Source organism: Clinocottus analis, unplaced genomic scaffold (genome assembly GCF_023055335.1).
Source record: "Clinocottus analis isolate CAN_PGR_092001 unplaced genomic scaffold, fCliAna1.0.p SCAF_17, whole genome shotgun sequence".
Classification (NCBI taxonomy): domain Eukaryota; kingdom Metazoa; phylum Chordata; class Actinopteri; order Perciformes; family Cottidae; genus Clinocottus; species Clinocottus analis.
Window position 1 is genome coordinate 4,831,441 of NW_027175898.1, and position 27,186 is coordinate 4,858,626.

A 27,186-nucleotide genomic window follows, 5' to 3' on the forward strand; every position below is an offset into this window, starting at 1 on the left:
AAACCGTCAGGCCTGATTACGATCCGGTGATACTTACATGTGTGTGTCCAGATCAGTCTGCATTCCTTTGGCTCAACGTTTTGTGATGTGTCAGAGGGGAATGGTAGATTATATATCACTCCAACATGATCTGAAGGGGCGCTTTCCTCCTTTGTGCTATATTTACGTCCAAACTCAGTTCGGTCTGGTTCACTCAAGCAGCACTGTTATGTATCAGCAAGAGTAAAAAAACATGAAACCCATTTCTTCTGCTGCCAACTGTGCATGAGTTCTTTATTAAAGCTTTCGTTCCAGTCAATACATGAAACCATATTGGAGAATGGCAGCTTCCAAGACCCAAGTAAAGACATTCTTCTATTGCTCTTCTATTAAACCAAAAAATATGATTACATAAATGAAATTTGGCTGATATGTTTCCAAAGAAATAATACAAAACACTTCACGAACAGCAGAAGGCATGTCACTAAGCAGTAGAGCGGCACGCAAACAGGCCTCTGAATAGCAATCACTCGTCTATAAATAAACATTTGATTGCATCCAGTGCAAAAACATTTGGGCTAATATTATATCATCATGTCTAATTACATCTCTGCTATAATTCATTCAAATTAGACTACCATAAAAAAAAAAGGAGTGACTCCAAGAATTAGATAAACGCAGCTGGAGGAGACGCTGCTCGCAGAGTCAGAGAGCAGAGGGTAGGTCACGGTGAGAGTGATTCCCGGCCTGCACCGACCACAGTCTTCACCACAGAAGAAGCAGGAAGTCATGTTGGACAGAGCGTCAGAGTTGTACGTTCGCTTTGCCTTTCTCGCTGTGAGATGGGGTGAAGAATTGAATGATAATCAGTCCGTGATACCGAGTGTATCTCACTGAAAAGTCATGCATGCATGTTTAGCGGTCTTGACTTTTCACTAGACGGAGCAGGATGGACTGGAAGTGTACTCACTGTGTTCGTAGTAGTCGTAGACCTTCACCACAGCATCCTGTACGTGAGCCACTTTGTGATCTCTGATGAGCGGAAGTCTGATACAAACCTCTGACTTGTTAAGCTGCAAATGAGACCAAGCACAGTGAATATCTTGACATGAAGACGTAATTACTTACCTTATTCGTTCATATCTAAGTTAAGGTAATCAATTTAATCAATTTTTCTTTCAGGTTAGGCTACCCTACTACATTCTCCTCCTCAATTACACTTTATAATGTACTTTACAGGAAAAGTGTGGTTCTTTGTCACTAGTCACTGTGACATCACCCTTTGCTTTGTGGACTACTACATTTCTGCTGTGGTCATCTTGTTTTTTATAGTTTAAGTTCCAAAATGACGGACACTTCCCAGACCGGACAATGCTGTGGATTTGCCACGCCCTAAAGCATAACCTGATTTATTGTGTATTTTACTCTAAATGGGACCATAATATACTAAATGAGCGTTGCACTTCATTAAAGAAAACTAGCAATTAAGATAAAGTCATGCTTATGGGGGCAATAAATAAATAAATTAAGTGAGAAGTAGGGTCATTTCCTCAGACACTTCTATTTGCAACCAGAGGAATCAGCCCACGCTCCACAAAAAAAGGAAGTTTAAGGCACTACAATAATTAACAAAGAGGCTAAAAAACAAAGAGATCTGGTTTAAAGTCATTCTGCCCCGATTCATCCAACCACAATGACTTAACACGACCAATGAGATTGTTTAAGGTCTGGTTTGACACAATAAAACTGACCAGATTATGAAATGAGGATATGCTGAAGCACTTACTGAGTCTAGGTAGAGGCTCACTTTCTCTGGAAGTATCTCCACATTTCTGATAAGATCTGTCGGGGCAGCCACTCCAGGAGCGAGAGAGAAACCACTGAGCATGCCCACTTCCAATATCACCATGCCCGTGTGAGAGATCACCTGACTGTCCTTTAACCTGCAGAGGTCAAGTCAATTTGCAGGATATATGACAGGTATGACAACTAAAATGAATGAAATCAAAAGGTACAGGCATATTTGATCAAAAACGAAATCCTTTTGTCCTACTTGTTGTGGTACTTACCCCGTGCATATAGATAACAGCATGTGATTGCGGTCTTCTTCAACAGCAACATCAACATTTAATGAGAAGGCCTCCTCGTCTTTGGCATGCTGCAGGTTCTGTGAAGAAGCTTTGGTCTCCAAGTTGTAAAAGACATTCATCTGGATGGATTCATAGAGAGTGTATGAAAAAATATAAACATTTAGATTTAGTGGCGAGGAGCTTAAATGTGCTGTACTACCTGATACCCAAGCAAAAGATTGTATGAATCTGTAACGCAGAGGATTACATGAAAATGCCTCAAGGTCACAACAACAGTATTGTGATAGAAATCTCTCTGTTCCATAAAGCAAAAATTAAATAAAGATTGCATCTCTGTACTTGTTCCAACTATAAAGTATTGAATCATGGAAGTATAAACATGATTTGGTGGTTTGTAATATTCAACATAATGAAAAGATTAACCCCTCACCAAAGACCTCCTGTGAGTGATCTGATCCGGAGACAATGCAGGACTTCAAGCTGCAGTATGTGTTCCAGATGTTAATTGCTAGTCCATGATCATGCTACATTTGCATTTCTCTGTTTTGGCTTAGTCTTTACAATGCAGCACGCTGTGCTGGGGGAAGCTTCCATGCACAGCTGCTGTCTTCAATTTATTCTGGTTAAACCAGGTTTAAGTTGACTTGAATATGTTTGAAGGACGAACACACTGCTGCATTGTGGGAGGTTGTGGTGTTACAAGTTCCATAAACATGGATGGTTTTCGCAGGATTCATCCAAACTAATCAAATCTGTACTTCACGGTTAATAAACACAATGCAATCAATGTACAGACAAAGAAAAACAGTCACATTGTATTGCTGTACCTGAAATATTGCAAATCCTCTTCCTTCCATGTATATATGTAGGTTTAGATCTTTGTCAAAATCAATCTAATAAACAAAGAAAAAGGTGAGGAAAAAAGGTCCCGGATGACAACGGTATATTCACATACACTAAATACAGTACCACATCAAATATTCAATTCATCAAGCACGCTGCAAGCGCAGGACTCCAACCAATAACTACCTCCTGGCGCTTGTACGTCAGATAGGTGCTGGAGTTGATGCTAAAAAGTGACACAAATGAAGACGCTGGGGCAGATATGTTGAGCCGGAGGTCGATGGCGTTGGCGCCGCTGAAGGTAGCGTAAAAAGCCAGAGCTTGGAAGGCCACCACCGTGTCCTGAGAAAGAAAATGTCCCGCTGGTTTAAGGTGCATTTGAACAAACGGGTCTTAGTTTTCTTTGCAGCTGCACAGTTTAAATTTCAGTTCCTCGAGCAGCAAAGAGCAGGCGCGGCGTCACCTGTGTCGTCCCGTAGCCTCCGAGATGGTTTCTCTGCTCGCTTAACCATTTCATGAGTTCGATGCCCTCCACGAAGCGGCCGAGCCTGTAAAGAGCCAGCAGCACATAAGAGGCCATCTCGATCTGTGCTGAGCGCGTCTGCCAGGTATGTGAATCCAGGCCAGCCGAGGAGCCCCACATCATGACTCCATCTTGGAAACAAAGTCAGAATTTACGGGATCAGATTGATTGTGGAAAACAAAAATCAAACAGAAACGCAAGCGCAGTCAAGTTCAGTGAAATTTGTAGACATTTTGAAACCACACCCACTTACAAGTTTGAGCACTTGACCTGATGGTGGCACAATACAGTAACTATCTACAAATTGTTTTAAGTTGTAAGTTGTTGTAAGTAGCAGTCTGTAAATCATCGAGTAGGATTTCAGGGTTACTGAAGCAACATGTTTTTATTCCTGCAGACTATTTTTTTTAATCATTGTACCTCATTTCTGATAAATTCACATCAAGGCACTGCGAAAATATGTGTCAAATATTTGTAACTCCAACATCCTGGCAGTCTCATTGGATTCAATGCACACAGAATAAACAATAATAATAATTATAGAAAGGTGTTTAAGTAACTATGTGACTTTTGCACATTCATGAACATAAAATAAACTCCTAGATTACCTCTGTAGTCGGCTCTCCTGCTGAGCTCATCCAGGGCAGTGCTAGCCTCAGGACTAGCGGCCAGAGCTAAGGCATAGGCCGCCAGACTCAGGCTGTAGTTACTGACCACCGCTCCACTGGACACTTTGTTCTCCAGGTAGCTCTGAGCCAGGGACGCGTTGCCTCGGTACATCTCCTTCACACAGACGAAGCAGACAAACAATTATTATCTTCACGGATCCGCCATCGTCGTTCGCGGACAGTTTAACGTCTGTTTAAAAATTAAAACAAGATTTGTTTTGATCAATAAAAATTGTGTTTTTGTATCATTTCTATTGTTACGAAGAAAACCCCACGCTAAAAATTACAATAACAAAGTAAAAGGATAACATTTAGAATTATTGATGTTTTACACTTGCAAAAAAAAAGCCTTGTGGAGCAGCTGTAGTCAGACAACAAAGAGATCTGTATCTGCCAATATAAATAATGGTAAAAAAAAAAGAAAAAAAGATTTCCATCCGTCATCTGCTCTGTGGGTTTCATGTTGCGTTGCAACACGACCATCAACTGACTTCTTTGTCAAATATATGATATCCACTAGAGCAGGTGGATAACTTAACTTTCACACACATTCCCAGAACTCACCAAGTAGCTGCGGTCCTCCAGCAGTGCCATCAGGACGGAGGCAGTGAGTCCCACTGAACCACTATCCAGTCCTTCCTGCATCTCCGTGGAGATCAACGTGCCCACCTCCCTGAACTCACCCTGCGGCCCCTGCTGTCTCAGGAGCCAAGTCATGGCTGTGGTCAGGACGCTCTGGTCTACCTGCATGTAGCGCTGAGCCTGGATGAAGCACCTCAGCACAAAGGCCGTCAGCCTGGGACCACAGAAAGGAGAGGGACCTTTAGGGGCCTTTGAAACCAACACAAGTGATGATCGAGTGAAATAAATGCTGTTAACACGACACATTTTGGCCTGCGGCCACGCCGCTGGCGACCTACCATACGCTGCCAGAGGTGTCGCTGGCTCCGAAAGCGCTGAATGAACCATCGTCTCGTTGGAAGGACAGTTGTCTTTGATATCCTTAAAAGCAGAAAATAGAACAAGTTTGAAATCTAATCCAACAAAGCGTTGCCCAAAAGACGCCCTATTACACCTGAGGAGCGCATGAAAAAACTTTACTCAGATTAATACTGTATACAGTACATTTAGTGTAAGCTGCTTACCTTCCATCATGTAGCCCAGAGCCCTGTTCCTGAGCTCCTCATTGTCTTTTAAACTGTCCAGGTACTGCATAGTGTAAAGACATGGAGCAAAGTGGATCATGTTCTGCTCCCCACAACCAAGAGGCTTCTGAACCAGCGACTCCAAGTTGCTGATGGACAAAGCCAAGATGTCCCCTGTGTGAGGTGATACAGGAGGAGGGATTAATTAATCACTGAACACGCTTCTGTGTATGCACACTTCACAGACTTCATATACACTACACATGTGTACTTTGCATTTGGAACATTTTATTTTCATTTTTGAATTTATTTTATTTTTGTATATGTCTTTCATCCGTAATGTTTTTATATTTTATTTTGTGTGTTTATTTTGTGTGTAAGGTATAAGGTGCTACTTCAAAAAAAAAAATCTTCGTGGAAAAAAGAAAGTAATGAATAAAGAAAGTACCTATCTATCTATCTATCTATCTATCTATCTATCTATCTATCTATCTATCTATCTATCTATCTATCTATCTATCTATCTGTCTATCTATCTATCTATCTATCTGTCTATCTATCTATCTATCTGTCTGTCTATCTATCTATCTATCTATCTGTCTATCTATCTATCTATCTATCTTCACACTGAAATTGTGTGAAAATACTGGGACATATTATAACTTTTCCCACCTTGCCTTTACTGCATACTACGAGTAAGAAATCTTAAATCTACAAGGTATGGAAGACTGGAGAATAAACTAGTGACCACCACAACAAGCAGAATGTTACATCAGAGACAAAAACCTGCATGTCCGTTGACGTTTCGATAATGCTCCCTATCACAAGTACAGAAACCACAAATGTGGCTCCAACTGAAGACAACACTGAGGCCTGCTTTCCAACATCCCTCAACCTGAAAGGAGCCAAGTCAAGCAGGTGGAAAGCGGCTTAGGATCTGCCCGCCACAAACATTCCCGTTTGATGTCCATCATTCCTATTGTGAACATTCAGTACCCAAATGTTTTCAGAACAAAATGGAAAATGAGGGCACATGTTACACATGCTTAATTAACTTCAAGTAAACATGAAGAGCCATTAAACAGAACTGCCAGTGGCACAACAGGGAGGACAGGACTGCAGACGTACCAACCAAAGCCACATGGGCCCTCTGGCTGCCCGCTACCACAGCAGGTGGAAAGGAGAAGGAGACGGATCTGGAGCTGTTGTTTTTCGTCGGTTCCATGTCCAGAAACAGACTCTTTGAGAAGGATTGTTCAACTCCCTCAGGCTGCGGGAACAAGGATGTTATTTATAGGATCAATCGCATGCCACTTAGCATGTTGCAATGCTAAATTCACGTTGTTTTTGTATTTTACTGGGGTTTATTATTGGATATTATCCATCGTTTGCGTCATGTCTTACCTTCACGAGCACTCTCCAGACAAGGCTGTCTGAGGCCTCAGCGGATACGGCATCCACAGATATTTCCATTTCTCCCAGATCTGCAGGCCTTATAGGGAACAGCGCTGAAGCAGCCACATGACTCCCCATCGTGAGTTTTTGGGCATTTACCACCGAGGCATCCCCTTTGTCTGCCAAAACAAACTCGAAGGCCTCACTCTGGGCTACCAGCACGATTACCTGTTGAGAGAGGCCTCTTTTAAAACAAAGAATGAAACATATTCTGTGTGCCATACAGTACAGGGGTACGTGGAAGATACTAATAAATCACCAGTTAGGGAGTAAAGTAATACTTTCCAGGACAGATCATTTACCAGTCCTATTTTAGAAAGAATATTCCCCAAATGTAGTCCTCCATACCTCTATCTCACGCTCTAAATGGTTGATGATGTTCACCTCCAGCACAATCTCCTCTCCTCTGATCAGGTATGATGGGACATCCAGAGACAAGGAAAAATCTTTTGACACGGTCAGCTGTGGAGAAGAGAATAAACCCATTCATAAGCAACTTGGGCTAACATTTCTAGCAGCGGATATTAAAGTCGTGGAACAGGGCTCAGTAAGCTTACGACCTTGAACATCGTTTAAGCTGCAATTCTTTGTGGTGCAATTATGTTGTATTGTTTTGCTTCTAAGACGAAGAAGAAAGCAAATAAACTCTTAACGGGACACCAAGGGAAGAGGGAAAAGACTGAAAATCTAATCACTCCCCTTGTTTCCTTGCCCTTTTCAGTACAAACAAAGAAGCACAAAGTTCTCTTTGCAAAAGGAAACAATTAGATTTGAGAAATACCACTAATGGATAGAGGCTGTAGTGAATGTTTAGTTACCTTTTGTGGCAAAGGGGTGAATTTCAGACTCAGGTTGTCTGACATCACCAGTGCAAAAGCTCTCAAAGACGCAACGCCATCTGGGACTATAATTTCCCCACTTGTCCACGTTTGATCACTGATAGAAGTGACAGACATAAGCACAACACTGAAGGGACTCAGCACATGACTAATACTTTGAGTCACCAGCATATGTACCTTTCAGCACTCACCCAACACGAGTGTCCAACCACAGCAAGGATTCAGTGGCATCCATCCAATGCCTCCAGTACTTCTCTATCGTGAGGTCATCTCCGTCTTAAAAAGAAGAAAGAAAAGAATGAAGAAGAATGAAGATCAAATTCAGTAGAAATTGTTCGGGAAAATGCTAAATGGGCAAAAGAGGGACTCCAAAAAGGATCACATTGACCCAGCGTGCTATTTATTATCATACCAAGTGTAGGTCCATCAGGCTTGTTGTTCTGATACAGTCTGGCATTCGTCAGCATCCTGATATTACATTCCTGCAGTGTGAAAGACACAAAGAAGATGATAACAAACATGTTACAAGAGCTGCTAAGATTACATCTTAAAGGAGTTTTCAGAGCGCAGGCAAGAAAAGAGTGTACTGAGACGTCCACTCTCAGACATACACGATACATCATCAGAGTACGATAAAGGTCAGGTCTCATTAGGTGTTGTAAGGAGTAAACTGTCTCAACTGTAGAAGCCCGCGGAGATCTCAGAGACACAATACTGTGGAGATGGGGAAAGGTCACCTCAAGACAGCGCACTGTGGTGAAGCTTTGTTTCCTCCACCTTGCATCCATCACTCACCTTCGGGCTCTGGACCCAGCACACTAAAGTTACCAGTACTCAGAAGCATCAGAGTCACCTCCGAACAAAGCAGACGGATGGGTTACACCCAGACTAACCGGTTTAGTGGCCGCACACTGAATGGCCGTACAGTACTCAACTGGGAAAAGTGTGGAGTGTTTACAAAAGAATAAGGAGACGGGGGGGAGACGGGGGATTTGCAATGAAACTGTAAAATGGACAAAAGAGAAATTAAACCAATCTAACAACAGCCAAACAAGTTGACGTTTCAGAGATGCTATTTTGCACTTTCGTCTGAAGATAGAAGCTTTTCAACCTTTAAGCTTTGGCAAATTCAAAAAAGTGCTGTCGCACCTGCTCCACTCTCAAGTCGAGGTCAGCCTGCGGAGCGTCATCATGCGCTCCCGTTACCACGATTCCCAACTGGGATCTCGGCTCCAGTCCGGTCACGGTGAGCAATACCTGCTCACCTGGCTGAGCTTTGTCAGTGTTCCAGCTTAGAGAGCCCTGAGAAACACAAACACACACAGCATCACACACAAGTCCAGGAGCATCCTGCAACTACTAAACAGATACAACAAAATTGAAGTACATAGTTGTGTTGGTTGATGGGTATGTGCGCTGTGTCCATGGCGACCTCTCCGTCAGAGAGGATGCAGTAGACAGTGACGCAGGCCTCAGGGGACCAGGACACTGTTGGGATCAGAGAAAAAGAGGAGGACGTCTTTGTCCCGGCGGCCACCACTTGACCTCTGGAGCTCACCTGGAAGTACAACCATAGAAAGTATTTGTTCTTTGAGCGAACAAACTTATTCCAATGTCTCAAAAGCACCGGGAAGTCCATACATTCCTGTAATGATCTATAGGTTTGCATCATTTGCAGCATACAGCAGTTTAGCAAAGTGATACCTCCTGAAAACATTATCTGCAGACATGGAAAATACAAAACACTGCTGGCTTCGCAGTGATTGATGTACTGGTCGGAGCGCAGAAAATGAAAAATTAGAAATAGGATTAAAATGTTCAGCTCATGTGAAGATAATAACAGAGATATTACACGTTCACGATAATATATTGTGGCTTAGATTGATAGAAGAGAGGAAGTGGTGAGAAGTGACCTGTATCTGTAGATTTCTACTGGCTGCCCACAAAAACAGCAATAACTAGATAAAAGAATGCATATATGGAGGTAGAAAGGGATATATATATATATATATATATATATATATATATATATATATATATATATATATATATATATATATATATATACAGGATGGGATGCAACATATCTTCTTCAAGGAATGAGGCCTTTCACAGAATATTGTAGAAATGGATCACTATCACTGCAAACAATGATGCCAGGAAACTATCCGATCTGGAGCTGGATAGATTGAAGGTTTGTTTTCTGCTTTTCTTTTACAAAACAATAAACTAAAATTTCAAATAAAAAGTGACAGAAAAACGATTAAATCAAACTCAAAAGAACTTTTATAAAAAGGTATTTCCCCTTATCCACTAAGCAAACACCTGAGATAAATATGACAAACTCATTTGCCTTCTACATGTTTAACAGATGTCTTTAAGGTTCCTCCTGGAGACACGCAACATGTCTTTACTGCAGGAAAGAAAAACCAAACATACCACAAAGTGCAGCTCAGTGGGTTGAAAGGTGCTCTTCACGTCAATGTGAAGAGGCATTCCAATCTGAAAGTAAAACATGTTCATGATTATGTTTTTGTCAACATACTGCAATGGTGCCATATATGTGTGTGTGTGTGTGTGTGTGTGTGTGTTTAAAGCTACCTGTGCAGGTAAGGTGTCATTTGGGGAGATCTGAATGTAGGAGCCACTCGGAGAAGAGAGGTTGTTGTAGACAGTCAGAGTCTCCTCACTGGATTGGAATCTTACCTGAGTATGAACATAACTAATCATTTGAACCTCATAAAATATATTATCGATGCGTGTTGCTGATGTTAGTTCCTCGATAATAATCTTACACGCTGTTGTAACCCTTCTACTTTGAAACTACTCGTATTGCACACAACGAAACTGCTTCTCCCCGAGGACCAACATTCCACGTGCTGTTAATCAAAAATACTCGCCCGAACAAAAAGCTTCCAGACTGTCTCCTGTAACTTGAACTGAACGTGGATGTTCCCATCCTCCGGCACTGGAAGTGTCAGAGTTGTAGGTTCAGCATTCATCGTGGATGTTGTCTGCGTGACTTCAATCAACGCAGAGTGAGTCAGATCCTGTGCGCTGAGTGCCGCTCTGTCATATCTGAAGATCCGTAGCTGAGCAGATGCAGAGAAGGAAATCAAATTGGAACATCAGTTTAAAAATAGATGGCGCATAAACTGAATAATAATGATGAGTCGCTCACTTTTGTATCGAAGAGTAAAGACGGCTTCAGTGTGGGTGGAGAACCATGGAACGCCAGCTGGAACGTGTTCCTCGTGCGCTGGACTTGAACGGTTTGGTTCACGCTAAATCCTGAGGCGACAAGAGATGATGCAACAGAATGGTTGGAAGGGGCGACCGGGACGCTTCACTCGACGAAGTTTCAAAATATATCTCACTTGTGGAGTTGTCAGTGACACAGACAGCAACGTGTACGCCGCTGCCATTTCCTTCAAGCAGAGCGTTGCTGAAGGAAAACCGTGTTGACCCATAGATCTGAAAAGCATCAGTCAACAGTCAGCTGACGCCGTTTTTTTTTTTGTCTGTGCATGTATGCGTGCACAGTACTCACTGTAAACTATCTTTCACAAATGAACATTTCATTAAAAACCTCACCGGTTTAGTTTGTGTTAGCGTGAATGCAGATGCAGTGTGAGTGACTGAGACAGTTAGTGTCCCATGCACAGGTTGTCCACTGGGGTACCTTGAGAGGGAAACATAAATAAAGTACTGCATCGTATGAGTACATGTCAAATTATTTATTTGCATGAGTTATTTTAACTCACAGTGCTCTCACTGATCCTGAGATGTCATCTCCAACGAGGACCCGTGAAGGCGTCTTGAGCAGCACTTCAAAGTGAGGATGCTCTGCAAGAGCAGACAGGAAAATGATGTGAACGACAGGAAGTGAGATTCCTTCCTTCCAAACAAGACTCAGAGTCTATACCAGGGGTCTTCAACAAGGAGCTCGCAAGCTAACATAAATCCGATGACACGTTATAAACCTGTTTGTAATTTCGATTCCACTAAAGTCCACGGCCACCTTTCACTTGACTTTCCGGCTCGTTGCATTCCACAAACAGAGAGGAAAGGGGAGCTGAAAACAACGCTTAAAAGACAACAGTCTCTGTTGATCAAACTGAAGAGAAAAGGCTAACGCAGCAGCAGAGGCTTCATTTAGTGGCGCGCATCGTAACAAAACACAAAAAGCCCTTTGCCCATGGCGGAAATGTATAGAGGTGAAGACCGCGGTGTCTAAAACGTTATCGAAGGACCATACAAGGAAGACCGATAATTACTCACTTAAAGGGTTTTTTGGGGGTATTTTTCCTGAAGCGATGTGAGGGTTAAAGGTCAGAGGCTGATGTACGTGTACAGATTGTAAAGCCCCCTAAGACAAATTTGTGATTTTGGGCTTGACAAAATAAATTGGTTTGGCAAAAAAAGAAAAAGATATTGCAATAAACTGATGGATCTATTACCGAAATGCTCCACCGTGAAGGCTCTCGCATCAGTGACGCCCTGTAGGGAAGAGGATGGGAGGTAGAATGGAAAGACACTGTTGTTATTATTCAACTCAATGAGCAGTGTTTTAAACAGCATGCGGCACAAAACTCAGTTATTTATTTCAACCCTACATTCACTGTGGTTGTGATCACCCACTGTCCAAGAGGATTTGGGATGGTCTGAGATAGCCTGAATTCCCACAACACAATCCCCAGATTCCCCGTGGATTCCCACCGGTCGACAACGTTCCCTCTGGGATCCTGCGCGTGACAAAAGAACGTCAGTCAAATCTCCCACCGCCACACAACGCCCGGCTAAAGAGCCATTCAACTGCTCTGGCTCTGTTCTGTCACACAGAAGACAGACGCCCACCTGTATCGAGATATGCACTCTGCCTTTGTACGGACGGTTATCCAACTGCACAGACACAACTCTGACTTTGACGGCGTCGCCTGGTTGGTAGTGTGATCTGTCCGTTTGAATGAAGGTGGAGACGTTCCTGCGGCTGAAGCGGAGGGTGGTGGTGTTGGCGAAAATGAGATCGTTCTCTCTGTAGCCCCTCACCGTCAAGTTCACGCGGGAATCCGGAGTTGTAGTTGCAAGAATCTGGAGCGATTGTAGAAGCAATTTAAGACGCGTAATGTGATATCAGGCTATACAAGTATTATTCTCTCAGTGGCAAGAATTAAATAATTCATACTCACAGGAGGGAGCATGAGAACTCTGGTCGAACCTTAAAAACAAAATGTATACTTCAGCCCTCTAAAAAGTCAAAATGTAATGTTGCAGATTAACCCAAAACGTCTCAGTCACTGCGGTATCACCTCCTTGGAAGGCCTCTGTTTGGTAAACTTTGATATTGCCATGTGCCATCTCAGCAGTCACCCTGCCAGGGAAGTCTGCAAGGACGGTGAAAGCCAGCGTAGTGGGTGTCCCAGCATGCACCACCTCTGGACTTGAGATCAGAAACAATGCTCTAGTAGGAAGAAATGGAAGAATGGCTCGTTATAGATTGGTGAAAACAAATTGGAGCAGGATGAAAATAAACCTGCATTAGGTATCAACACACCACGCCTCTTACCTGGATGAGTCCTGGGTTGAACCCGGCACGGCCGAACACACAACTCCCGCACACACAACCAGAGTCCAGATCCCATCCATGCTTCTGGTCCGCGCGGTGTGCCACACGTCCACCGCCTGGTTCAGACGCCAAACCGACAGCGACCGCTTCGTGAAGTGACCCGGACCTACGCCGTACCGAACTCCTCCTCCTGTCTGTCCGCTCCCAGTCGGGCCACACTCGCACACACACCAGGATGCATACACATATTATCACGTATATTCTTTGTCATACACAAAGGAACGCCCTTTGCCCAGGGGGATGCGTCTCATCTGTCTTTATTAGGGTTTGACAATCCCTGGCCTTTCCAACAGAGAGAGACGTTGCTGTATGAGAAGGAAGGACGTCTTGGATGTCAGAAACACAACCCGGCATGTACTGTGTGACACGAAACCACCTGAGAGTATTATTCTAGACGTGTTATGTGAAAACTAAGACGCTGCGATTTGAATCTGTGCTGCTTTTGTCGACATTTTAATACTTTGTACTGCGTCCTCGGAGAACAAATCAATAGAGTTGCGGTTCAGAGGCAGTATGTGGTGAACATGTTTTCCATTTTAATTACTTTGTGATAACAGAACAACGAGGTGTCATTGGCTCTTTTTTTTTGCACCCTACCCTTCACCTGAAGGGTGAAGCGTCTTTGAGCATTTTGAAAAGCGCTAACTACAATTAAAGTATAATTACTGTATCCTTGTTGTTTTTTTTGCACTGCTATACAAGTCTGACACAGAAATAGATGTTCCACCAATATTTTGGGTAAAAATAGCAGCAGGGAGAGGAAGAGCTGACATTGTGGGGTCATGTTTTAACCTCGAAGCAGCAATTAAAATGTTCACCAAGGAACGTGATGACAGGGCCACAATGAAAGCCTGCATTAACTCCTCTTCACCAGCAGGAGGGAGTAAAGTCAACGCCAAGTCCTCTCTTTAAAGCTGCTCAAATGAGAACCTTAATGGAAGAAAAGGGAATACTTTACTACGCTCGGTCTGTTCATTCTCGGAAATGTTTAATATACTCACATCTTTTCTTTGGAAGTCACAATACCCACACAGTAGTATTTGCTTCATATTGACATTTTATTTCTTTGGTATTATTCTTCTCACACTAGCTACATATAAACATGTTTTACAATGGTGGTACTTTGGCAACAAACTCTGCTTTACACCTGCTGAAACTTGTCTCTTAGCGGCGGTGCGGTGCGAGGATGCATCTGTGAGGATGCAGGTGTGACGGGAGAAGATGAACAAGCCTGTGTAGGCTCGTGTTTGCGTTCATGTCACTCCTGTAATGCACATCCCTGAGCACCCAGACAGCATTGGCACATTTTTGTTAACATGGAGGCACTTTTCAGATTTTGCTCATTGTTATTCAGTCACTACAGTTACTGTGAGGAAACACACGCCGTTTTTCAAACAGAAATTTGAACTTGACAAATCTTCTGACTGGACTGCAGCCTTCCTACTTAATAGCTACCGAGCCTGTGGGAGACTCCAGCGGTTATGTAACATCTGCACTGTACATTATTACATTCGTACACCAACAAGGTGTTGTGACAAAAGTGCATATTTACAGAGAGCTAAAAGGTCCAGGAAGGAGGAGAATCTTTGCAGAGCATCACAGACGAGCTTAAAAGGCAAAACACATTGGCGGATAAATCATTGACCGGTTCAAGGACATGATGTTATACAGTACTTTTGGCCAGTGGCGTACCAGTGTGGAGACATTTACAGCAACTCGGCCTATACATAAACTTTCCCCATAAGGATGCCTTAAAAAAAAGATCCACATATTCTTAATGTCTATTGTGATCAAAGAATGATGATGGTTTTAAAATCTGTATTAATAAAAAGAAAGGTGTTTTATTAATCCTTCCCTTCCTTCTCAGTTGGTCTGATAAGATATCTACTTTGACTGTGTTGTAATTCTTCACTACATACTGATACACAAGTCAAATGGCAGCTGATTAAATGTATATAAAACATAGGAATTAATAGGACATGGCAACCAACCCATTTGCGCCTCGCCACTTCTGGTCAGAGGACATCTTCAGAAGCGTATGACAAGCAGAGGGAACTTCAAACCACAGGAGCAAGACTTTATCAAGAAATTGTATCTTAAACAGAAGTTTATCCAGTTTCCGGACACACAAGAAAAGGTATATTGTAGTATTCTGAGGAACCATCACGACTAACATTGTTTTCTTCAGAGAGTCCTTAAGGATCCCCTATGTCGGGATCAGTATGTGATGAGGCAGTATACCTGCAGCAGTCACATCTCAAAGTGACGGTAGATGCTCTCCACGTAGCTCAGGACCCTTTGCCAATCAGGACCTCCTGCTCTCAGCATCTCCTCTACCGTCTATGGAGCAAAGATTTCAAAGACGTTCATGAGCTCAAAATCAACCATGCCTCCGTCATAGAAACATCAGACGAGGCTTTACTGCAAAATGATTTGTTTCTATTGGAAAAGACACCAATGCATACCAGGGTTTGTCCAATCCCAACAGTCTCTCCTGTTTTGAATGCCAGGCTGAGATTCTCCCTCTACAAAGCAAAAAGAACGAATCGATAAGCTGTACACCATGAATCACTTGTTCCTGTCCATTAAACAAGCACCGGGAACGGGTCCTACCTTGTTCTCTGGCGTGAGCGTGGTGTAGGTGATGTTTGAGGGGAGGTAGGTGTGGTACACGGCACAGAAGGCGAGACCGTCCGCCCAGCTGCTGCTGAAGTTGGTGATGTCGATATTCTGCAGGGAGGGAAAAGATTACGGTAACACAAGAGAACCGATGGCTTTGTACGTTTTGCCACCCCTAACTTGAAAACGTAATCATGTCCAGGGTCACCTTGTAGCCTTGTGTTCGGCTCTGACACCAACGGAGCAGCGAGTTTCTCTTTGAGCCTCCATGGCGACGCAGCAGCAGGTTGAATCCATCCTGGGACCTGACAACAACCAGATGAAAGGTTGAGGAGCTTTTGGGTTTGAACACTGCAGGAGCTGTTGTCAGTCAATTCTTTAAAAAAAAAAATCATGTCTCATAGTGGACTCTGTTATCGACAGGAAAACCTAATTAAAACATTGATTCCAAGTACGAGAGGTGTTCTGGCCCCAATATCGAGCTCTACGAGTTCACCAGACAAATGTACTCGGGTTGAAACGACTAATTAGACTCACACAGGATGCAGCAATTGGGCTGCTCGCTTGGACAAAATGGTTTGTCAGCATGCGTGAAGTATGTGTGAAGCCTCACCTGGCGGGAGGCAGCTCAGCGAGGGTAGAGTTGTACTTGTTCAGAGACTCCTCACGTTTCCCTGTAAAGCCAAGGAAGTACACTAAATTGCCCAGCAGCATGCTGTCAAGTGTGAACACAGGATGAGCTACAGCACCCTCAAACACGCTCACATACACTTTCTACATGTTTAAAGCAGCTTTGATTGATTTGTCACCACTTGGTGGCAGCAGAACAAGCTGTAAGATCGACGTTCAGCGTCTAAAGAAGCGAACGAGTGAGTAAACAATTGCCCAATTAAAATGAATGCATCTCCTACCTCCACGACCTTTATAAATAACTTAAATCCTGCATTGTTTACATGTTGCTGGCATGCTTCTTCTCCACTGACTTTGTTGGCACTTCCTGGCCCGTTACTGCCACCAATTATTATTATTGTGCTTCCTCGTGCACATATCCGATACAAACACAGATCTGCCGACTTGTACGCATTTTGAGATTGTTTCTTATTGCAGGAAGCCTCCTGAATTGGTAAAGCCGGTGTTTACCTGTACCATGCTCTCGGATATGTCCGCTTGCTTATGGGATGAAATTGACTTAAAAACTATAATCTTTAGCAGTTTAACTACTGCATGTATGTAATTGATTCAGAACACACGGTGTCAGTTTACAGTCAAACAAGAAGTGTAAAGTTAAATAAAATGGAAATACTCAAGTAAGTACTAAAGAAGGTTAAATGTCGACCACTGCTAGAGCCCAACATTGTTTACGAGAGCACAAAGTTCTGCACAGCTCTAGCCACATAATTTTGCTTTCAATGTACACTCGATTGATGCGTTTCATTTTCAAAACGTACAAAATGTTCTTCTCGAGGCGCAGGCCCTCCCTCACCACACCCTTACAAAGTCCTGTATAGGAACACTGATTATTGTTGTTACTATAGACAGCAGCTCATTGTGCTGTCAGCAGTGTGATGATTAAACAATTAAATTAAAAAGGGTCAAACTGGTTCCATGAAAAAAAAAAGAAAAAGAAAAAGAAAAAAGCACGCCACAAACACAATTATACTGTGACACATTGTACACACGTATACACAAACACACCTGTGTCAGCGCTGGAACGGCTGTCCTGCCAATCCAGACTTTTTCGGCCTTTCAGTTGCCCCATGTTCTGTAAAACAGACAAGATTCCTTCAAATTGAGTCAAAATCACTCCATGATCAGAAAACTATGGATTAAGTGTGTGTGCATTTCATGGCTCACAGACGTGCTCTAATGAAGGATCCTCCTCAGGATAAAGCGTCTCACCTTGTTTGTGGGGCTGGCAGTTGAGGCGGTATGAGGCTGGGAAGTGCCATTCGGCATGGTGGGGGAGCCCGAGGATGCAGGCAACCTGGATAGGCTTCTGTAACGTCACAATACACAGTTAGGAGAACAGCCCAGAGAGACCAAACCAACCACCTTTGACGGCATGCTTTTAATAGACAGGTGTCCCACTCCGCTCCAGCTGGAGACGAAGCTGTTCAAACGGTCCTCGAGTGGCCCCAAGAAGGCCTGTGGGTTGAGCAGTTGTGCAACACAGTTAAAAGAAACAACTATCACAGTTGTTACCAAATTTGGTGATAGTTATTTATTTGCCACTGCTACGTCAGAGACCAAAAATGTGAAGGGATTTGGGCTTTGCTTTGAAATAGCTGACTGTCAGAACAAATGTAAGTGCCACCCACATAACATTATGCTTTAGTGCGTTCCTCTGTATTCTCCAAAAAGTCACTCAAAGGTCAAACTGTTATCTCACCTTGACCTCTCCGTGGTTAACGTCTTTCGCAGCTCGCTGGATCGCGCCTCCTCTCCAGTCCTTTCCTTATTGGTCACGTTTCTCAGGTAACGCTTGGTCACACCTTTACAGTCTGCTCTGGCATCCTCGCTTACGACGTTCTTCGTCGATTCTTTCTGACTCCCACTTTCCGCTCCTTCTCGTCCCAGCCTGTACAGCCCCCTCTCCCTGCCCCTTTGGGTTCCTTCTTTGCTTTCAGAGATGTTGGTTGCTTCTCCATTGGGCCTCTCTGGTTCCTGACATGGAGCCTGGGCGAGAGTAGCCAGTCTCTGCCTGCTCTGCTTTAACTCCCCTCTCAGGGTCACTAGTTGCATATCAGCCTCTTTCTGTCTCTGCTGGGAAGCAGCCAGCTCCCTCTCCACGTCCTTGTGCGCCACTCGAAGCGCCGTCAGCTCTTCTTCTGCCTCGGCCCTCAGGCGGTCTGCCACTGACACCGCCACCTGTAGGTCAGTCTGGAACTGCAGCCATTCCACACGCTCCGTCTGGAGGCGAAAGAATAGGGAACGAACATTTGTTATTCCAACTGACTGATATAGCTTTCTATGAATGCAGACTGGCATTTGTGATTCCTAAAAGATGGTCGCCTGAACACATCAACTCCAGAAGCAGACGTCGTTTTTTATTCAAATTTACGTCTGGGTCCAAATCAAAGAAGATCACAGTTATCACAGTACAAACTGGCAATTCATACTGCCACACTAGTGTCTGCAAATATTATTTGACTGCAAATCATTTTCTCAAATAAAACCTTTTTAAACCTTTTTGAACCCAAACTGAAATGACTGCCAAAACAAACATAGCTGAACTCTCAGCAGACAATGACTATAATCAAATAAACAATACAATTTGGCATTTGGGCCTCATTAGAGGACAAAGTTAAACTGAACTGAGCGACAAGCTTCAGCAAGCAGAGAGGACGGGAGCTCCACGCTAATGAGGCATTGTGAGCTGAAAGGTTTCACTCATGTCATCTAAAAATCAACAGGATTATGTTCTAAGATGATAGAGAAAACACTAAGTTTTGACAGAGACAGGGGAAAAACAATGTAAACAGTGACGCAGTTTAAAGGTCTAGAGACTTTATTGTGAAAGGTACGAGAGGAAGGAGTGGATCTGGGACCTATGCCTTTGTCAAGGATGAAAGGAGTAACAAAGTGTGCCGTCTTGGTCGAGACTGTATGGACCCTCTGTTGTTGTGCAGTGTAGTGTACGTTTTGAGTATGTCCTTTCTGCACAGTGGAATTGGTGCCTATGATGCCTATGTCTAAAAAGTCAGAAAGCTTGTTCTGAGAAAAAAGGAATTCTGCTGCGTTTCCATTCTGTGTGAGGTATTCGTGACAAAAATATGTTGCCATGAATTAACGGCGCTAAAGAACAAAAAGCCCTTGGTGTGTAAAGGCCATTACTCTAATAAAAGCTCAGTTTTCATTCTTCAGGAGTGATATTGCCTTGGACGTGCACAAACACTGCCCCACACATTAAAAAGACGCTCTCAGAACCAATGACGCCAGATGGCAAACGATACTAAGACGTTATAAGAAATGTGAAGCGACCATCATCTATCTGAAAAAAAAAGGGCGAGAATTAGGGGGGAGAGAAAAAAAAAGAAAAGACGATAAAAGTGGTTGAAATCCGGCACAGATTTAATACTGTGAAGACTGTGGAGACATGAAGAGAGACGTGAGGGAGTGCTGAGGAGCGGAGCGGTTGGGAAGGTCGGTAATTAGATGAAGAATGGATTGAGATGTGGAGGAGGAGGCAATATCCCAGCCAAGTCTGACCGGTGACTCAAGACCACAGCTGGACTAGATTACACACACACACACACACACACACACATACACACACACACACATATCATATTCCCCTCTTCTCTCCCACACATACACCTCCCTTATTCTCTTGCCATCAAACCACACTGTTCAGTTTTCTCTCACACACACACACTTCTGCACGTTCAGGGGTGAGATGGAGCCCATTCTGCTTGGCCATGTGTGTCAAATGAATAGTAGCATCGTAGTCCATGTTTGAAGAAGTTCTATATTAAGTAATACAGCCATTTGGACTTGAAGGAGCTCGTCTTCACAGAGTCTTTGTTATCTGCACATGACTCCAAGTGGAGCATGTCTGTTGACGGAAACAGGAAGGAGTGCTCATCAGGTTCACACTGAGATAAGGGTGTGGACTGTCAGACTCGAGCACACACTCGTCCTCCCTCAAGAGCTGACCTAGTGCCCCACTGCAAGACCAGATGTGATATCCAGCCCACACACACATATACACACACACACAGATGCACTGTAAACTTGATGCACATCTGAGTTTCTGTCAGTTCCTGGAAAGGGTCCAGCACACTTGGAGATTGTGTCAGCGTGTGTGTGTGTGTGTGTGTGTGTGTGTGTGTGTGTGTGTGTGTGTTCTAACCATCTGTCCCTAGTTCACCTCCCCACCCAGTCGTTCTGATACATACTTGGGGAAACATCCCAGCTCCGTAATGGCTCCTCTCTCCAGCTTTACAAAGCCTGTGGTGTGCATTCAAAAAAGCGTTTGAATACGCCATTACAGCTATTAAGGGATGTTTCATTTCCTCTATAGAAGTCAAAAACACGCGCACTAAACGGGCAAATTCCCCCCTCCTGGCACATGAAAATAGTTCGGTAGCACCTCCGAGCTGCATATTTAAATGTCCACAGACATCAGAGAAAGGGGTCCCGTGTCACTGCCGTTTAGTCGTCGCTGCGAATTGGACACAGCAAGCACACAAGCAACCACCCTCCTCCAATCCTCCCAATCACACTAAATCGAAATTCTACACATGAACAACCTCCGTGGCCTCCAGATACCGGGCCTTTTTTGAGTTCCTGGAGCAGCCAAGCGAGGAGGGAAAGAGAGCAGAGGGAACCAGGAGATCATTCCTGTAAATCTCCAGCAGCGCTCACCTGGAACTGATTCCAAAGCAGGGCTTTGTGATCGACTAAATCTCCAGGTGGGAGGGAACACAACTTTGACCAGCCCCACACACACACACACACACACACACACACGAGTGTTTTCATTTTTGTCGGCTAAGACAATTGAAGACTGGTGGGGCGCATAAGCACAGACAGATGACACATCGCGTAATACCCTTCGTAGTTCGATGCACATTGGGTAATCATGTGCTCTCAGAATTCAGTTTAACTACAGTACATCAGGAAAACATTATGGCCGCGGACAGGCAGAGAAAGATAGGAGTGCTTGGGAACGCAGGGATGAAGACGGATGAAGAGGCGCGGAGGAGAGGCTTAGCTGACAGAGTGGGACTGGAAGAATAATGGCTTCTTAAATTACACAGGGAAAAAAAAGGTCAAAAAACAAGGACGTCAGAGCGAAAGCGAAAAAGGCCGAAGGAACTTGGGGTCAGATGAAAAGATGGGTGGAAGGGAAAGAACAGACTTAAGAGGCGAGGAAGCGAGATAGAGGAGAGAGGGAGGAGGGAGGGGGGGGGGCACTGGGGAGAAGAGAGCAGAAGGGATGAGATAGAGAGGAGCGTTGCAGCAAAAGTTGGAGGGCAATCGTTTTGGGTTCTTGTTCCCCGGGAGGAGCGGTCAGTCGGAGACAGAATGAGGGAATGAAGAAACGGCGGAGAGGCACAGCAAGGGAGGGAGGAGGGAGGCTTCCGTACAAAGCTTGAAAAACAATCGCACCAGCCAAGACTTTCAATGCATCTGAACGTGTTTGAGAGTCTTCTGTCTCACGTGGAGCGCACACACAAAAACACACGGCCGGTCAGCCACTGCGCAACCCGCCCCCAAGCTCACCACACAGCACAAAACACGTTTTGTCTCCTGAACAGCCGAATGTGAACCCCCCTTCCTCCGCACTGCACTCCCCTTCTCGCCACAGAAAGGCTCCCAGGACAGCAGAGCAAACCGAGAGAGTTCATAGAGTCGAGCTTTGCCGGCTTACATTGCCCTATCGAGGGCAACCCGTGTTCACACACTTTCGGATTGCCCTGATTTCTAATTCACGGCTACCTCTCGGTGGCAAACCACAATGTCTCTGAGCTTCAGCTGGCCAGTGCAATGCTGATATTTCTGGGTCCCACACAGGGATGTGGGAAAGTGGAGGATAGAGGAAGGAAAGACAGGGTTTGAATACCAAGTGGGGAAAGAAGTGACGAGAAAGTGTGGCGTAGAAGAGTACATGATACTTGGTTGCAATGTAACAGTTAAAACAATTTATAAAAGTGGAAGTAGCAAAAGTGAAGACAGTCACAGGAGGGAAAAAGGAGGAGAAAGTAAATGGAGCGTACTCTAAGGTCCCGGCTGTTGTAATCTGTGGCAGATATAGAGGAAGCTGGGAGCCTCTGGCTACAATCCTCATAAGGGAGGGTCAAGAAATTGGAACGAACGACGCACAGGAAATTACCGCAGCATATCACCACGCTCATAAGACCGTGAAACGCCCGAGCTTTAGGACTGAAGAACGCCTGCAGAATTTACATTCCTATCTTGCATGGTTTCTTCATTTTATTCCGTGACTCAGTTCGAAAAAGTGGCAAACATAAAATAAACAATGAAGGAAACAGGTGATTCAGGTCATTCAAGATGTTTGTTCTCCTTTCAAAAAGTAGCCACACATGCAACTATCTCGGATCAATTCTACAAGTATGAGCAACAAAAAAAAAACAACTTTGACAGATGACGATCTCAAAGATTTTCCTCTTCTGGGCCTCTCAGGAGAAGCAGAGGACAGGAAGACCCCCATTAGCAAAGCTGCAGCTCCCAGAGGGGCCCAGTATCAGGCATATTGCGATAGAGGGAGATGGACGGTGACAGGGCTTGTTCTGCTGTTATCTCCTGGATGAATTATCACAAGCGATACTCTGACTGATGTATAATTGGAGTGTGTGGCTTCCTGTTTACATTGCTTATCCACCGTATTGTGTTGGCAAACAGGCATTTCTTCTTCTTTTTCAAAACTCGCACTAACGATAGGAAAAGGTGGGAAATTCAAGAGAAACTTTTAAATGAAAACTGAAAAACTACGACTTTAAGATGACGGGGGCATTTTCTCTGTCAACGTGGTCAGTGATTTTACTGGTTGCAATGGTAATTGTCCTAAGATGTAGCTAGCTAATTAAGCTCATGTTAGCTCCATGAGTTCATTAAAAAACGTTTTCTTGAGCTAACTTTTTCTGTTTGCAGCTGACTTCTTTTATATTGAGATGCCGGCAAAATGCCTCTTCAGTAAACTCTTAATGGCTACATACATGACAGTAGTATTGGTAGTAAGCCAATTAGCAGGACATGCTAACCTTCGTAGCTTACGTCAGAGCAGAGAAACACAGCCATACACTTTTACTTTTGTACTTTTGGTTTGGAATGGCAGTATTTACAATTTTTGTGCGAGTGTGGTGGGATAGGGTTATGGTCTCTGGTGGGTGCTAAATTGACAATTGCTGCTCAGGGGAGGGGTTTAGTGAATGGTCCTTATCATATGATGATCATATTGAAAAACAAACTCACTTCCTAAGGCAACTCACCTGTAAAGTAGTCTTCAAACTTTTCACTTCTGTCAGTAGATGCTTCAGTATCTCTGAGGGAAGGATTCAGAAATGTCAGAAGACATCACATGCATATCAAATACAACACAAAAAGAAATGTCAAGGAAATGTATTTACCCTTCTCAATGCAGGGAAATGTCAAAACCACACATGAAACGAGGATTTTTATTGCTCGAACTAAAATTCTTTAGACCTAAATATAATGTATCATCACAATATAAAGTATATTGTATTAGATCTTACCTGCAGTGTAGGTGACCCCATCCTGACAGGCAGTGGAACCCAATGTAGACCTGCACTCATCCAGCAGTTTCTCCAGCTCCTCCCCCTGGCTGTCCCCAGCTTCCTGAGCCGGCAGTAAAGACTGACTCAGCCCACTGTCCCTCTCCCTCCAGTTCTGCCCAGAAGAGCTGTCCACCACAGGTGAGGCACTACAGGGAGAAGAGGGGCTCTTTGTGGGGCTGCTGGACACGGTCTTCCCCTGGGAGGCCAGAGGTCGAGGGGTGGAAGTAGGAGGACCGCCATTCCTCCCCAGAGCAGCTTGTCCTTTACCCACGGTACTTCCTGACTTGGTGTATAGTGGGCTAACTGCAGGGCCAAAGGTGAAGCTATTTGAGCTGACTTGTAGATGAGGCCTCCAATCAGGAGCGGCACTGGAAGTGCTAGGGTTGGTGCTTGGCTGTGCTTTCTTTCCACTGGATGCAAGGACTGGCACTGGAGGTGGCGATGAAAGTGGTGCTCTGGGGGAAGGTTGAGGTGAAGTTGGGGGAAGGAGCCCAAGCATAGAAGCAGGCCCCTCACTCTGCGGAGAAGTAGGGGGAGTGTGGAAACTATCCCCAAGGGCCCCTAGAGGGGGGACAAAACAAATGCAGATGGAAGAAAAGCAAATACATTCTAAAAACCACTCAATATATGTATAAGGGCTTTGATGGTTGGTTAGTTGTGTTTAACTCTCAGCACACAGGCTTCACAGTCCGAAAAGCGCTGTACGAACCAAACCGTGACTTCTGTTCATCCCTAACATATAAACTTCATGATCGGCTGTTAATAACAATTTATCAGATATCATTGTTTAAAAAGGACACTTACTCTTCCTCCCCAATTGAAAAATCCAGAGTATTTGGTTATGCAATTTTTTCTTATTTGGGAAGTTAATCACAAGGTCTAGTCCAGTCCATTCTAAGTGCATTTTGGTGTGTACGTAGCATACTGCACTGCGATTGGCTCACAAAGTCCTGCTTTAAACTAAGATTTACGGTGAGCGCTGAGAAACCTTCCTCTTTCAGCAGATGACTGTAAAAAAACACAGCCTTCTAGTGTCAAACCTCTGCACATACATCATTCTGAAATCATTCTGCACAGTGAAGGTCAAACATCCAAGTGAAGTAACAGGGCTTTAAAGATAAGAATAATAAAACACAAACAGGATAGAAATGACTGACTGAGAAACTAAATCATGGACAGACTGTAGAAAAGAAAACAGTTTAGTGGTCACTCGTCTGGCATGTTGACACTGAAAACACCATTCAGAGAGGTGACCAGGCCGGCAGACATCCAGGCCAGGCCCCTGAAGATGAATGCTTTAATACAGACATTCCTCTTGGGCTTGCTCATTCACAATGTTGTGTACGACATTCATTCTCCAAATTCAGGAACACACACAGAGGACAAATGTCTCCCATACATAGACCAATTTGCAGCAGACAGGCAAGCTCAAATACATTTCCAGAACTTGACACAAGAGCAATAACACAAGTGATTTCTACTCTTTTGGCTGAGCGCTCTTGGCCCATAACAGCGTGCCACTAATAATAACTTTAACAGCGATGGGAACCACTGGGCATCTTGTATCCTTCTTTTCTTTCCTCCTATTCCTTGTTTGGACAAAAGCCTCACTGCTAGTAAAATTAAGTGTTTTTCCTTTTGCCGTGTTTGCAAAGTAACGCAGGACCAAACCATTGGGAAGGAATGACAGGATTGTCTTCATAACTTTCTCATGCCACCTCTGCTTTTTGTTCGTCCAATCATGCGCACGGGTGGCAGATTGACGGGATGAGTGTGCGTGTGCCCATTGAGGTCTGTGTGTGTGAGTGTGTGCGTGTCAGATAGCATTAGGCCTCCTATGATTAATCCGTTGCCCTTGTGCTCAGCCGGGGAATTCTGCCGATTCATCACAGCTGGCCCGAACGAATCACATAGGGACGCCAGGAGAATGACCACTCACTGTGCAACACACAGGCGGGCTGCCAAGATTCCTGCTGCGCACGCATGCACAGACACACACACACACACACACACACACACACTTCCGCTTGCTTCTCCTTTTGTTGCCTTCAATATCCAGATCGGCGCTTATCCACCCCTCTTTCATACGGTCTCCTTGCTCTCCTTGAATTTCTTCCTGTACTATCCACCTTGTACTTTATGTTTCAGTGAAATGAAGTGTACAACCAGGCGTATATGTGTACTGCCAAACATTTGAAATCTACTGAATCATGCAGAGACAGGCCAAAAGAGATTCAAGGGAAGTGGGTTGTGTGTGTGTGTGTGTGTGTGTGTGTGTGTGTGTGTGTGTGTGTGTGTGTGTGTGTGTGTGTGTGTGTGTGTGTGTGTGTGTGTGTGTGTACTTACCTGTGGGGCCATGGCCGTCCTTGCTGGAAAAGTTACCCATTCTGCAGTAATGGGATTTGGGCCACTGATGCGACCCTGCAGGTGCTTGTTGCTTCACTCAGACCAAAGTGACCTACACACAGACACACACAGGACATTCAGAAAGATGATGGATGAAGTCATGCACTTCCAGCATGCACAGTTATCCAGCTGAGAAATAATTCAGTGCCCTCAGCTCTGCACTGAGGCGACCTTCATGCCTCTAAAGTTGACGATACATTAGTAGTGGAGTTACCGTGGAAGTCCACAGGTGACAACCGGAGCAAAGAAAACACGGTAACATCCGACCGAAAACCGCCCACGAGAAATGAGCAACATCAAAACAACACACCCCCTTCAAAGTTTACAAAACAAATTTGGTTATTTTTATTTGAATAGGTTATTGTTTCTCGAACGCCATGACTCCTTTGACTTCAAAGCGCTACCGCCGCATCCAAGAGTTTCAAACTGTCTAGAGAAGTAACTTCAACGTTTCACCCACTACGTTGAAAAACGATAACTCTGAGCTCGAAGAGCAATGGAAATCTCATACATACCCCTTGAAAGTGGACAAAAAAACAAAAACTAAAGACTCCCAAATCCTTATGTTGGCGGTTTGGGGGAACTCTTCTTCTCCGCGCGGTGACTTCTCTCCGCGGTGCTCAGCCAGGCGCAGTGCAGCGCGTGCTCACCGAGAGGAGAGCACACAGAGCGGACTGGCGCTGCCTCAAAGCAGTTTACATGTTGCCGCGGGAAACGTGGCGATGCGAAGGC

General features: G+C 44.3%; 2 protein-coding genes across 3 annotated transcripts; both read right to left on the bottom strand.

Annotated features, from left to right (window-relative positions):
* Nucleotides 1–268: 268 nt before the first annotated feature.
* Nucleotides 269–13,188, bottom strand: cd109 (CD109 molecule). Its single transcript, XM_068580529.1, has 32 exons — nt 13,109–13,188; nt 12,852–13,003; nt 12,732–12,760; nt 12,400–12,633; nt 12,159–12,287; nt 12,003–12,042; nt 11,307–11,388; nt 11,137–11,224; nt 10,920–11,016; nt 10,724–10,833; nt 10,443–10,634; nt 10,144–10,248; nt 9,982–10,044; nt 8,930–9,100; nt 8,692–8,844; nt 7,955–8,024; nt 7,734–7,818; nt 7,522–7,639; nt 7,052–7,165; nt 6,653–6,871; nt 6,377–6,518; nt 5,249–5,422; nt 5,024–5,105; nt 4,668–4,899; nt 4,044–4,218; nt 3,376–3,566; nt 3,099–3,254; nt 2,897–2,962; nt 2,049–2,188; nt 1,766–1,922; nt 950–1,052; nt 269–814 (listed from the first exon to the last, which is right to left on the bottom strand). The coding sequence occupies exons 1-32, from the start codon at nt 13,186–13,188 to the stop codon at nt 609–611; spliced, it is 4,155 nt and encodes a 1,384-aa protein (XP_068436630.1). The 3' UTR covers nt 269–608.
* A 2,036-nt stretch (nt 13,189–15,224) lies between these two features.
* Nucleotides 15,225–27,121, bottom strand: si:ch211-195o20.7 (cytospin-A). 2 transcript variants are annotated; one of them, XM_068581164.1, is made up of 12 exons: nt 26,970–27,121; nt 26,395–26,506; nt 24,007–24,609; nt 23,743–23,795; nt 18,177–18,697; nt 17,687–17,783; nt 17,483–17,549; nt 16,401–16,461; nt 15,996–16,092; nt 15,782–15,898; nt 15,634–15,693; nt 15,225–15,508 (listed from the first exon to the last, which is right to left on the bottom strand). In XM_068581164.1, exons 2-12 carry the CDS (start codon nt 26,432–26,434, stop codon nt 15,419–15,421), a joined length of 1,806 nt encoding a protein of 601 aa, XP_068437265.1. In that variant the 5' UTR covers nt 26,435–26,506; nt 26,970–27,121; the 3' UTR covers nt 15,225–15,418. The 2 variants fall into 2 exon arrangements, with proteins under 2 accessions (XP_068437265.1, XP_068437264.1); XM_068581163.1 differs by lacking the exon at nt 26,970–27,121 and adding an exon at nt 26,669–26,785.
* Nucleotides 27,122–27,186: the final 65 nt, after the last annotated feature.